Below are 13,583 nucleotides of genomic sequence, written 5' to 3'. Positions count from 1 at the left end.
GACAGGGGACGACAGAGGATGAGATGGCTGGATGGCATCACCGACTCGATGGACGTGAGTTTGAATGAACTCCGGGAGTTGGTGATGGACAGGGAGGCCTGGCGTGCTGCGATTCATGGGGTCACAGAGTCGGACACGACTGAGAGACTGAACTGAACTGAACTGAACTGATGCTAAATTTACCAGGCATTGTGCTGAGCTCACTGAGCATTGTGCTGAATATCTTATATTTGTTTTGAATCTTTACTACAGCATATAATGTAGTGTATATTCTTACTCCTTCTTTAAGCAATAGTCCAAAGAAGCATAGAAACATTAAGAGGACCAAAAAAAAAAAAAAATCTGTAAGATTAAACAGAAGTTAAGCTGTTTTAGGACAGCTGAGGAAGAGGTGGAAAATAAAGCTTGAAAGCCTTTGCTGAAGCCGTTTCATCTTCTTGGAATGTTTTATAATTGTGGTTATCTTTGCAAACTACTATTTCTCTGTCCATACCCCAGGTTTCCCTGAATGCTTCCTCCCAATGATTAACTACCCTGTTCAAATACAATTTGTCCCTGCATTGTGCTCCGAATTTTGCATTCTCTGCTGTCCCACAGTTACTTTCTGTCATTCCACTACTGTTATGCAGACACCCTGAAGGCATGAACTACAAAATTTAATTTGGTTACTGGGATAGAGCATGTTAGCGACAAATGTTTGTCGAGTAAATGAAGGCTTTTGGATGACTTACGGGTAGGCAATGGAACTTTAAAAATTATTACTCATTTGCCTGGTAGTGAAAAGTGGGAGAAACATTCCAAACAAAGGGGTCATGGTTACACTTGAGGAAAACCACATTTGTTTATGTGGCAAACAGCGTGTCACCTGATAAAACACACTTGTGGAAGTTCAACTTTGATCCATAAAATGGAACTTACTTGTAGGATACCATGGATACCTATACTGTATTAATACAGAAACAGATATGATAGAAAGGAGGTGAACACAAATGCTGAAACTAGTTCTCTTCACTTCCAGACAGCCCAGTTTAGCTCTCTTTTTTGAGAAGTCACCACCACCACTGGTTTAATATCAATCAACAAAAAAATTTGCTGAACATCCATTGTCTCTGTTTCAATTGCACCCAAAATAGATATTGAAACATAAATGTGAGTGCAAGTAGTTCACTCGGGGGGTGGGGTTGGGGATTCTGGGACATACACATGAGGAAATGAGAAAGCAAGGCGGGAATGAAAGAGAAACCCATAAGTCTGGGTGAATAATGCGGTTACCACTGTGGGTAACTGAGGAATGAATCCAGGGACATACCTGAGGCTGGGGCTATTCACTGCCATGACTATATGTCTAGAAAATCCCAAAGAATCACCTGAATATTATTGTTAACAGTGAAGTTGACTGGCTTAGAACACTGATAGATTTCGTATGCACTTAGGAACATTTCTTCATAAAATCTAATGGGAAACATGTATTCACAGTTCTCAACAATAAATATAAAATATATGTTAACAAATCTGTAAAATAATATAATTTAATAATATAGGACCAGGTATTGGAGGAATGTATTAACATTTCCTGAAAGCAAAACAATAATATTTGAATAAACATCAGAAAAAAAATGTACAACTAAAGCTGGCTTTGTGAATAAAGACATAGATGTTATACAAATGCGTTCAATAAGAATGTATCTCCATTTGTAAAAATTGGTTTTGAATGGGATTGGCAAAGACTAAATGATGGGCAACTCATTTTGATCACATTCTTTTGTGTTATTCAGTTTTTTTTAGAAGCATGTGTTTGTGTATAAGTGACATAAAATCCTTAGAAAAGAATAAATGTACTTTAGATAGAATTCACAGTCCTCTCTACAGATTCATTTCCATAAGGTTTCTCAGATTGTGATTAAGCTTCTACTTAGTGTAAACCTAAAGATGAAAACTACATTTCAGTCAGTCTTTCCAAGTCTTAAATTAACTATTGTGAATTACGAATTGCTTTTGGGGACTGTTTGAGTTTCCTAGGAAGCAGACGCAGATATGAAAATTAGCAAACAAGATATTTATCGAGAAGTATATTTGGGATTAGTACTTCTAGGAGGAAAGGGAAGGGAAGTGAGCAAAAGTGGACAGTTGGAGAAATCAAGCTGGGATAGAGTTTCAGTGGACATCTAAGCATGGCACTGGAAAGGTCCTTTTTACTGTTCGACATAAACTCACAGTCACCTAGGAACTGTCACCAGGTCTGTTTCACTCATTTATATCACCTGCCTGGCACTGAAGGTAGCCCCACCGTAAGGCAGACTTAACTGAATATTCTGAATAATAATAATAATAAACCAAATCTACTGAAGCTCTGGCTACCAGAATAAAGGAACTCCACTGTATACATGTAGGGGCTTCCATGGTGGCTCAGAAGATTAAGAATCTGCCCACAGTGCAGGAGACCTGGGTTCGATTCCTGGGGCAGAAAGATCCCCTGGAGAACGGAATGGCAACCCACTCTAGTATTCTTGCCTGCAGAATTCCGTGGACAGAGGAGCCTGGTGGGCTACAATCCACGGAGTCACATAGAGTTGGACACGGCTGAGTGACTAACATTTTCACTGTGTATGTGGAGGAAGGACTCATTGCATGTGACCCGAAGTAGAAAATGCATAGACTTAACTAAACTATCTATGCTATGCTTTTATAGGTGAAAAACCCCTGAAAGCTAGTGTTGTTAAAAATCATGAATTGTGTTCAATCTTTCCAAATCTTTCCTCTGTTATTATATTCATAGATGCTCTATCACTTCAGTTTCACCCCTTTCCCCCATAAGGACTAGAAAATGACTGATATACCTACTTCCTTGACATGACTAGGCAGCGGTCAATGTCATTTGACCTCTCTTGAAGGTTGATTATTTATGCTGTTTGGCAGGTGCAAGCAAAATTCAATTACTTTGGATCAATATGTAAATGCTTTAAAAAACGAAAGAGCGCAACAATCAGATTCAATTTTCAGTGCCAGTAGGAAGACGTTTATTTAGGTTCATGGAAATAACAAGACACAAGAAAATCTTTGCCAAAGAGTACAGCAAAAAAATCTTCATTGGATTTCATATCAGAGAGATAAAAATCAAGTGGCCTCACTAGTGATGGAGACAAATTCCCTAAGCATGAAAGAACAGATGTCCTGAAGAAATAGGGAAGAGTGTTGGGAGATTGTAATTTTTGGGTAGATTCTGAGTGATTTCATTTAGAAGTGGGGGAGTTTGGAGAGAAGTTAGATCGAGGGCTCAGTCTGTCTGGTGTTTGCTTATGAAATTCAATGGACCGATTCTCTTGAACCCTCCACATTTAAAAAAGAAGCTCTGCAACTGTGGGGAGGGAGGAAATGAGGAAGCAGTATGTTCAAAGCAGATTCAACAGCAAGAGGAGGGACAGCACACGGGGCGGGGGCAGGTGGAGATGACACAGGTGGGGCGATAGCAAGTGGTGTGGCAGGAGACCCGGCCACACACTGGGCGCAGGCAGCAGCTCGGGCGGCAGCAGCTGGAGCCACAGGAGCTGGAGCCACAGCATGAGGGGCGGCAGCAGCTGGAGATGCGGGAGCAGGTGGGCTGGCAGCACACAGGCTGGCAGCACTGGCGCCTGCAGCAGCTGGAGATGCAGCAGGTAGGCCTGCAGCAGCTGGAACCACAGCTGGAAACACAGCAGGAGGGGCGGTAGCAGCTAGAGATGCAGCAGGTGGGGCGAGGGCAGGTGGGCTGGCAGCAGACCGGGCGGCAGCAGCTGGACACACCACAGCTGGGGCGGCAGCAGGTGGTCCTGCAGCAGGTGGTCTGGCAGCAGATGGGGCGGCAACAGGTCTCCTGGCAGAGACTTTGGCCATAGCTCTGGTCAGAGCAGACGGAGCCACAACAGGAGCTGACCATGGTGTCAGAGGGTGGAGGTCTGGGTGAGTTTCCAGGAAAGTGAGCTTCTTGAGTCTGAGAGTCTTCTCAGCCCACAGCCCCCTTTATATGCTGCAGAAGAGCTGCTATCATTATATCATTATTTCCTTTTTATTGTTTACCCTCTTAGGAAAATTGATCATTTAATTACATAATTATGTGTTTCTTATTCAGTATTCGAAAATGGAGAAAACAATACCTTTCCTTTTCCTGGTAAGCGCCTGTGTGTCCAATTGAAAGCCCTGTCCTAGTTCTTCCGTTGTGGGTGTCATCTTTACTCCTGGTGGGTTCAGTGCTTACAAAGCATTAGTCATATGACTCCAACACTTATTTTTTGAGTGTGATCTTCTCTCCTATCACTGCTCTCTGAACTTCAGAGAGAAAAAGTTTCTTATATGGCTCATGTATATTTTTTTCTCAAAGGTGAGGGGAACAAGTGCTGGTGAGGTTAAACACTAGAAATGAATTAGAAAACAAGCTGTTTGGAGGGAGGATGTCCCACAAATAATTTGGATGAATGTGATCCTCTGTGGGCCTCTTGGATGGTCAGGAAGATAGACCATGAGGAAGTTAACGAATTCTGCCTCTGATTTCACTCCAGGGTCTCAAGCACTTAGCAGTACTCACAGCTTTTAAATAGAAGAAACACATTTTTGCTCTATGCCTTCCAAGTTAGGTAACCAGAATGGGATATTTTGGTTTATCTTTTAGTTGTCAGTCATGTACACAGGAGATTTCATTACAAAAGCATTCGTTATATATAAAAATGTTTGGAATTAATAAGGCTTCAACTGAGCGAAGACATTCTGTTGGGTAGTAAGATAACTTGACATGTAACTCCTCATCTTCCTCCTGTAGATGCTTGAATGAGACACATGCCTAAGAAACAGTTTGGAAATAGGTAAAAGAAGGGCTTCCCTGATAGCTCAGCTGGGAAAGAATCCACCTGCAATGTGGGAGATCTGGGTTCGATCCCTAGGTTGGGAAGATCCCTGGGAGAAGGGAATGGCCACCCATTCCAGTATTTTGACCTGGAGAATTCCATGGACTGTATAGTCCATTGGGTCGCAACAAGCTAGACACAAATGTGCAAGTTTCATTTTCAAAAGAATGGCAGTTATTTTTTAAGTCTTATTTTTTAGATGGAGGATAATTCCTTTACAAGGTTGTGTAGCTTTCTGCAGTACAACAATGTGATTCAGCCTTAACTGTATATAATCCTTTCCCTCTGATCTGCCCTCCCACCCCAATCCCGTTTCACCCCTCTAGGTTGTCTTAGAGCACCAGACTGAGCTTCCTATGCTATTTTTAAATGAAAAACTAAAATCAACATATATAGTATGTGGATAAGTTTCATACATCTTCAATAAAAGGTGAGGAATAATGATATTTATCATTTGCAGAGTATTTACTGTGCATTATGCTAAATTTCAGAGGAGGCAATGGCACCCCACTCCAGTACTCTTGCCTGGAAAGATCCCATGGATGGAGGAGCCTGGTAGGCTGCAGTCCATGGGGTAGCGAAGAGTCGGACACAACTGAGTGACTTCCCTTTCACTTTTCACTTTCATACATTGGAGAAGGAAATGGCAACCCACTCCAGTGTTCTTGCCTGGAGAATCCCAGGGACAGGGGAGCCTGGTGGGCTGCCGTCTATGGGGTCGCACAGAGTCGGACAAGACTGAAGTGACTTAGCAGCAGCAGCAGCAGCAGCAGCATGCTAAATTTACCAGGCATTGTGCTGAGTTCACTGAGCATTGTGGTGAATATCTTTTATTTGTATTGAATCTTTAATGCAGCTATAATGTAGTATGTACTCTTACTACTTCTTTAAGCAATAGGCCAAAGAAGCATAGAAACATTAAGAGGAAAAAAATATTCTGTAAGATTAAACAGAAGTTAAGCTGTTTTAAGACAGCTGAGGAAGAGGTGGAAAATAAAGCTTGCAAGCCTTTGCTGAAGCCATTTCATCTTCTTGGAATGTTTTATATTTGTGGTTATCTTTGCAAACTACTATTCCTCTCTCAAAACCCCGGGTTTCCCCTGAATGCTTCCTCCCAATGATTAACTACCCTGTTTAAATATAATATGTCCCTGCACTGTGCTCTGAATTTTGCACTCTCTGCTGTCCCACAGTTACTTTCTGTCATTCCACTATTGCGATGCAGACATCCTGAAGGCATGAACTATAAAATTTAATTTTGTTACTGAGACGAGCACATTAGTGACAAATGTGTGTCGAGTGAATGAAGGCTTTGGGGTGACTTAAGGGTATGTCATGTTCCTTTAAAAAATATGTCTGTTTGCCTGGTTGAGAAAAGTGGGAGAAACATTCCAAACAAAGGGATCATGGTTACACTTGAGGAAAACCACCTTTGTTTATGTGAAAAGCAACATGTCACTTGATAAAACACATTTATGGAAGTTCAAACTTGATGCATAGAATGGAACTTATAGGACACCATGGATACATGTGGTATAGTAACACAGAAACAGATATGATAGAAAGAAGGTGAACACAAGTGTTGACACTTCTCTGCACTTCCAGATATCACAATTTAGATCTCTTTTGTGAGAATTAACCACCATCACTGATTTAATATCAATCAGCTAAAAATATTTGCTGAACATCTATTGTTTTTATTTGAATCTCACCCAAAGTTGATATTGAGGCAAAGATGTGAGTGCAGGTAGTTCACTTTGCGGAGTGATTCTGGGAAGTACAGATGAGGAAGTGGAAACGAAGGCAGGAAAGAAAGAAAAACCTAAACGTCTGAGTTAATAATGCGGTTACCACTGTGGGTAACTGGGGAATGAATCTGGGGACATCCTGAGGCTGGGGCTCTTAGTTGCCGTGATTGTACATCAGGAAATCCCACAGAATCAACTGAATATTATTGTTAACAGTGAATTTGGCTGATATAGAAAACTTGTGGATTTCCCATGCATTTAGCAAGATTTCTTCATAACATGTAGTGGGAAAAATGAATTCACAGATCTGTGCAATAAATATAAAAAATATGTAGAGAAATCTGTGAAATAATATACTTATCTCGTATTGGAGGAATGTGTTCACATTTCCTGAAGGCCAAAAAATAATATTGAACAAACATCAGAACAAAAAAATGTACAGCTAAAGCTGGGTTAATGAATAAAGACATAAATGTCATACAAATGCATCCAATAAGAATGTATGTTTGTGAAAATAGGTTTTGAATGGGATTGGCAAAGACCAACAACAGGAAACTCACTTTTGAACACATTCTTTTATGTTATTTAAAATTTTTTAACTAAAGCTGATATTGGTGTATAAGTGACATAAAATCCTTAGAAAAGAAAATGTGTACTTTAGATAAAATTCACAATTCTCTCTACAGATTCAGTTCCATAAGTTTTCCAAGTTTATGTTTAAGCTCCAACTTATTATACACTAAAAAATGAAAACTACATTTCAGTCAGGCTATCCAGCTCTCAAATTAACTGTTGTGAATTACAAATTGCTTTTGGGAACTGTATGAGTTCCCTAGGAAGCAGACCCAGAGATGAAAAATAGCAAACAGGATGTTTATTGAGAAGTGTTCTTGGATTAGCACTTCTAGAAGGAAAGGGGAGGGAAGTGAGCAGAAGTGGACAGCTGGAGAAATCAAGCTGGGATAGAGTTTCAGTGGACATCTAAGCATGGCACTGGAAGGGTCCCTTCTTTGTCTTGGACCTAAACTCACAGTCACCAGCAATACCGAGGAACTGTCACCACGTCTGTTTCATGGCTTTATACCACCTGCCTGGCACTGAAGGTAGCCCCCCTATAAGGCAGAATAAACTGAATATTCTGAATAATTATAATAAAACAAATCTACTGAAGCTCTGGCTACAAAAATAAAACAGAACTCTAGTGAATATGCAGGGGCTTCCATGGGGACTCAGAAGATAAAGAATCTGCCCGCAATGCAGGAGACTGGGGTTTGGTCCTTGGGGCAGAAATATCCACGGAGAATGGAATGGCAACCCACTCCAGTATTCTTGCCTGCAGAATTCCGTGGACAGAGCAAGCTGGTGGGCTACAATCTTTGGGGTCGCATAGAGTTGGACACAGCTGAGTGACTAACATTTTCACTGTGTGTGCGGATGAAGGACTCATTGCATGCCACCCTAAGCAGAAAATGCATAGACTTTTACTAAACTATCTATGTGATGCTTTTATAGGTGAAAAAACCCTGAAAGGTGGTGTTGTTAAAAAACATGAATTGTGTTCAATCTCCAAATCTTTTCTCCTGTAATTATGTTCATAGATGCCCTATCACTTCAATTTCACCCCTTTCCCCCATGAAGACTAGAAAATGATTAATTTATCTACTTTGTAGACATAACTAAGAAGTGATCAGTGTCTTTTGACCTCTCTTGAAGGTCGATTAATGTGTGTTGTTTGGAAGGTGCAGGCAAAATACAATTATTTGGATCAAAATATGAATCCTTACAAAAAAGAAAGAGAGTAACAATCAGATTCAATTCTCAGTACTGGTAGGAGGAGGTTTATTTTGGTTCATGGAAATAAGAAGACATTAAGAAAGTCTTTAACAAAGAGTACTCAAAGAAATCTTTATTGGAATTCCATGTTAAATAAAAATCAGTGGCCCCAAAAGTGATGGAGACAAATTCCTTAAGTATGAAAAATAGATGTGCTGAAGAAAAAGGGAGGAGTGTTGGGAGATTGTAATTTCCTACGAGATTCCGAGTGATCTAATTTAGAAAGGAAGGGAGTTTGGACAGAAGTTAGAACGTGGGCTTGGTATGTCTGGTGTTTGCCAATGAAATTCAAGGGACCAGTTCTCTTGAACCCTCCAATTTTAAAAAGAAGCTCTGCAACTGTGGGGAGGGAGGAAATGAGGAAGCAGTATGTTCAAAGCAGAGATTCAGCAGCAAGAGGAGGGACAGCACACGGGGCGGGGGCAGGTGGAGATGACACAGGTGGGGCGATAGCAAGTGGTGTGGCAGGAGACCCGGCCACACACTGGGCGCAGGCAGCAGCTGGAGCCACAGCAAGAGGGGCGGCAGCAGCTGGAGATGCGGGAGCAGGTGGGCTGGCAGCACACAGGCTGGCAGCACTGGGGCCTGCAGCAGCTGGAGATGCAGCAGGTAGGCCTGCAGCAGCTGGAACCACAGCTGGAAACACAGCAGGAGGGGCGGCAGCAGCTAGAAATGCAGCAGGTGGGGCGAGGGCAGGTGGGCTGGCAGCAGACCGGGCGGCAGCAGCTGGACACACCACAGCTGGGGCGGCAGCAGGTGGTCCTGCAGCAGGTGATCTGGCAGCAGCTGGGCTGGCAGCAGGTCTCCTGGCAGAGACTTCGGCCACAGCTCTGGTCAGAGCAGACGGAGCCACAACAGGAGCTGACCATGGTGTCAGAGGGTGGAAGTTCTGGGTGAGTTTCCAGGAAAGTGAGCTTCTTGAGTCTGAGAGTCGCCTTGGCCCACAGCCCCCTTTATATCCTGCTGAAGAGCTGCTATCATGACATCATTATTTCCTGGTTATTGTTTACCCTCTTAGGAAAATTGATCATTTGATTACATAATTTGTGTTTATCCTGCAGTATTCCAATTTGGAGAAAATAACAGTTTCCCTTTTTCTGATATGTTCTTGTGTGTCCGATTTAAAGATCTATCCCAATACTTCCTTAGTGGGTGTCAGTTGTGCTCCTGGTGTGTTCAATGTCTTAACAAAGCATTAGTCATGTGGCTCTGAAATTTTCTTTGAGTGTGGTATTTTCTCATATCACTGCTGTCTGAACATCAGAGAGAAAAAGTTTCTTATATGGCTCATGTATATTTTATTGTCAAGGGTGAGGGGGAAATGTGCTGATAAGGTGAAGCACTGGAAAGGAAATAGAAAGATGTTTGTGGAGACTTGTCCTGCAAATAATAGGGATGATTGTGATACTCTGTAGGCATTTTGATGATCAGGAAGATAGCTAGACCACAAGGAAGTTTCAAATTCTGTATCTGTTTGGGCTCTACTGTCAGAAGCACTTAGCTATAGTCACAGCTTTTAAGTAGAAGAAACACATTTTTACTGTGTCTCCCAGGCTAGGCAACATGAATGGGATGTTTTGATTTATCTTTAATTTGTTAGACTTGTACACAGGATATTTCATTACAAAAGCATTCATTATATATAAACATGCTTGGAATTATTAAGTCTTCAAAAATATGGATCCAAGACATTCTATTGGGTAGTAAGAGAACTTGACAGGTAACGCCTCATCTTTTTCCTGTAGATACTTGAATGAGTCACATGCATAAGAAACAGTTTGGCAATTGCTAAAAGAAGGGCTTCCCCGATAGCTCAGCTGGGAAAGAATCTGCCTACAATGTCAGAGACCTGGGTTCGATCCCTGGCTTGGGAAGATCCCCTGAAGAAGGGAACAGCTACCCATTGCAGTATTCTGATGTAGAGAATTCCATGGACTGTATTGTCAATGGGGTTACAAAGAGCTGGACACGACTGAGCGACTTTCATTTTCAAAAGAATGACAGTTATTATTTTAAGTCTCTTTTTTAAATTGGAGGATAATTCTCTTACAAGGTTGTGTAGCTTTCTGCAGTACAACAATATGATTCAGCCATAAGTATATATATGTCCCCTCCCTCTGATCTGCCCTCCACCCCAATCACATCCCACCAATAGAATGACGTCTATTAGGTTGTCATAGAGCACCAGACTGAGCTTCCTGTGTTATTTTGACTAAAGAACTAAAATCAGCATATATAGTATGGGATATGTTCCATACATCTTCAATAAAATCTGAGGAATAATGATATTTATCATTTGTATTTACTATGCATTATGCTAAATTCACTAGGCATTATGCTGAGTTCACTAAGCATTGTGCTGAATATCTTATATTTGTTTTGAATCTTAATACAGCATATAACACCGTGCATATTCTTAATACTTCTTTAAGCAATAGGCCAAAGAAGCATAGAACTGTTGAGGGAAAAAAAAAGAAAACTTATATAAGATTAAACAGAAGTTCAGCTGTTTTAGGACAGCTGAGGAAAAGGTGGAAAATAAAGCTCGCATGCCTTTGCTGAAGCTGTTTCATCTTCCTGGAATGTTTCATTTTTGTCATTATCTTTGCAAACTACTATTCCTCTATCAATACCCCAGGTTTCCCCTGAATGCTTCCTCTCAATGATTAACTACCCTGTTCAAATACAATTTGTCCCTGCATTGTGCTCTGAATTTTGCACTCTCTGCTGTACTACAGTTACTTTCTGTCATTTCACTTCTGTGATGCAGACACCCTGAAGGCATGAACTAATAAAATTTAATTTTGTTACTGAGACATAGCACATTAGTGACAAATGTTTGTCGAGTGAATGAAGGCTCTTGGATGACTTATGGATATGTAATGGTCCTTTAAAAATATGTCTGCTTGCCTGGTTGAGAAAAGTGGGAGAAACATTCCAAACAAAGGGATCATGGTTACACTTGAGGAATACCACATTTGTTTAAGTGGCAAACAACGTGTCACCTGATAAAACACATTTGTGGAAGTTCAAATTTGATCCTTTGAGTGGAACTTACCTATAGGACACCATGGATACATATGCTGTATTAACACAGAAACAGATACGATAGAAAGGAGGTGAGCACATATGTTGACACTGTTTCTCTTCTCTTCCAGACATCCCAATTTAGCCCTCTTTTGTGAGAAGTAACTACCATCACTGGTTTAATATCAATCAGCTAAAAATATTAGCTGAACATCTATTGTTGTTGTTTGAATTGCACCCAAAGCAGATACTGAGACAAAGATGTGAGTGCAGGTAGTTCACTTGGGGGTGGGGGGAATTCTGGGAAGTACACATGAGGAAGTGGGAGAGCAAGGCAGGAACGAAAGAAAACCCATAAGTCTGACTTAATAATGCGGTTACCACCTGGGTAACTGGGGAATGAATCTGGGGCATACCTGAGCCTGAGGACTATTCTCAGCCATGATGATATGTCTAGAAAATCCCAAGAATCACCTGAATATTATTGTTAACAGTGAAGTTGGCTGACCTAGAAAAGTGATAGATTTCTTATGCACTTAGTAAGATTTCTTCATAAAAACTGATGGGAAACATGTATTTACAGTTCTCAACAATAAATATAAAAAATATGTAAGCAAATCTGTCAAGTAATATACTTACCTGGTATTGGAGGGACGTATTAACATTGCCTGAAGGCCAAAAAATAATATTTGAATAAACATCAGAACAAAAAAATGTACAGCTAAAGCTGGGTTTGTGAATAAAGACATAAATGTGATACAAATGTATTCAATAAGAATATATCTCTCTTTGTATAAACAGGTTTTCAATGGGATCGGCAAAGACTAATAATAGGAAACTCACTTCTGAACACATTCTTTTGTGTTATTTAAATTTTTAAATAAAGCAGATATTGATGTATAAGTGACATAAAATCCTTAGCAAAGAATAAATGTACTTTAGATAAAATTCAGGGTTCTCTCTACATATTCATTTCCATAAGTTTTCTATGTTTATGTTTAAGCTCCTACTTATTATACACTAAAGATGAAAAATAAATTTCAGTCAGTCTTTCCAGCTCTCAGATTAACTGTTGTGAGTTACAAATTGCTTTTCGAGACTGTTTGAGTTCCCTAAAAAGCAGACCCAAAGTTAAAAATTAGCAAACAGGATGTTTATTTAGAAGTTTTTTGGGGATTAGCACTTCTAGAAGGGAAGGGACAGGAAGTGAGCAGAAGTGGCACTGGAAAGGTCCCCTTTTTGTCTTGAACATAAAATCACAGTCTCCAGGAATACCTAGGAACTGTCACCAGGCTGTTTCATTCATTTATGTCACCTCCCTGGCACTGAAGGTAGCCCCTCTAGAAGGCAGAATACACTGAATATTCTGAATAATAATAATAAACCAAATGTACTGAAACTCTGGCTCCTTGAATAAAGTAGAACTCCACTGTATATGTAGGGACTTCCATGGTGGCTCAGAACATAAAGAATCTGCCCGCAGTGCAGAAGACCTGGGTTTGATCCCTGGGGCAGAAAGATCCCCTGGAGAATGGAATGGCAATCCACTCCAGTATTACAACAGACTGGTTCCAAGTAGGAAAAGGAGTATGTCAAGGTTGTATATCATCACCTTGCTTATTTAACTTATGTGCAGAGTACATCGTGAGAAACGCTGGGCTGGATGAAGCACAAGCTGGAATCAAGATTGCTGGGAGAATATCAATAACCTCAGATATGCAGATGACACCATCAGAAAGTGAAGAAAGAACTAAAGAACCTCTTGATGAAAGTGAAAGTGGAGAATGAAAAAGTTGGCTTAAAACTCAGATGCCAGTCCAGGTTCAATGCACGATACTGGATGCTTGGGGCTAGTCCACTGGGACGACCCAGAGGGATGGTATGGGGAGGGAGGAGGGAGGAGGGTTCAGCATGGGGAACACATGTATACCTGTGGTGGATTCATTTTGATATTTGGCAAAACTAATACAATTATGTAAAGTTTAAAAATAAAATAAAATTTAAAAAAAAACAAACAATAACTCAACATTCAGAAAACTAAGATCATGGCATCTGGTCCCATCACTTCATGGCAAATAGATGGGGAAGCAGTGGAAACAGC

The 13,583-nt window shown here is 40.7% G+C and overlaps 2 protein-coding genes across 2 annotated transcripts in view; both read right to left on the bottom strand.

The window, feature by feature from the left end:
- Positions 1-3,400: 3,400 nt before the first annotated feature.
- On the bottom strand, positions 3,401-3,913 carry LOC104990479 (keratin-associated protein 4-7-like). The gene has a single exon (XM_010842569.1). It carries the CDS (start codon positions 3,911-3,913, stop codon positions 3,401-3,403), a length of 513 nt encoding a protein of 170 aa, XP_010840871.1.
- A 4,901-nt stretch (positions 3,914-8,814) lies between these two features.
- Positions 8,815-13,583, bottom strand: part of LOC104990476 (keratin-associated protein 4-6-like) — a 19,022-nt gene continuing 14,253 nt past the window's right edge. The window contains exon 3 of the mRNA XM_010842559.1: positions 8,815-9,181. Within this exon, the coding sequence (XP_010840861.1) occupies positions 8,842-9,181 (340 nt within the window). The 3' untranslated portion in view covers positions 8,815-8,841. The remainder of the gene's footprint in view (positions 9,182-13,583) is intronic.

This window comes from Bison bison, unplaced genomic scaffold (assembly GCF_000754665.1).
Source record: "Bison bison bison isolate TAMUID 2011002044 unplaced genomic scaffold, Bison_UMD1.0 scf7180017864180, whole genome shotgun sequence".
In the NCBI taxonomy this organism is placed as follows: Eukaryota; Metazoa; Chordata; class Mammalia; order Artiodactyla; family Bovidae; genus Bison; species Bison bison.
This window is presented reverse-complemented; position numbering and strand designations above follow the sequence as displayed.

Coding starts and splice junctions, on each gene's coding strand:
- LOC104990479 (XM_010842569.1), bottom strand. CDS start 3,913: ATGGTCAGCTCCTGTTGTGGCTCCGTCTGCTCTGACCAGAGCTATGGC.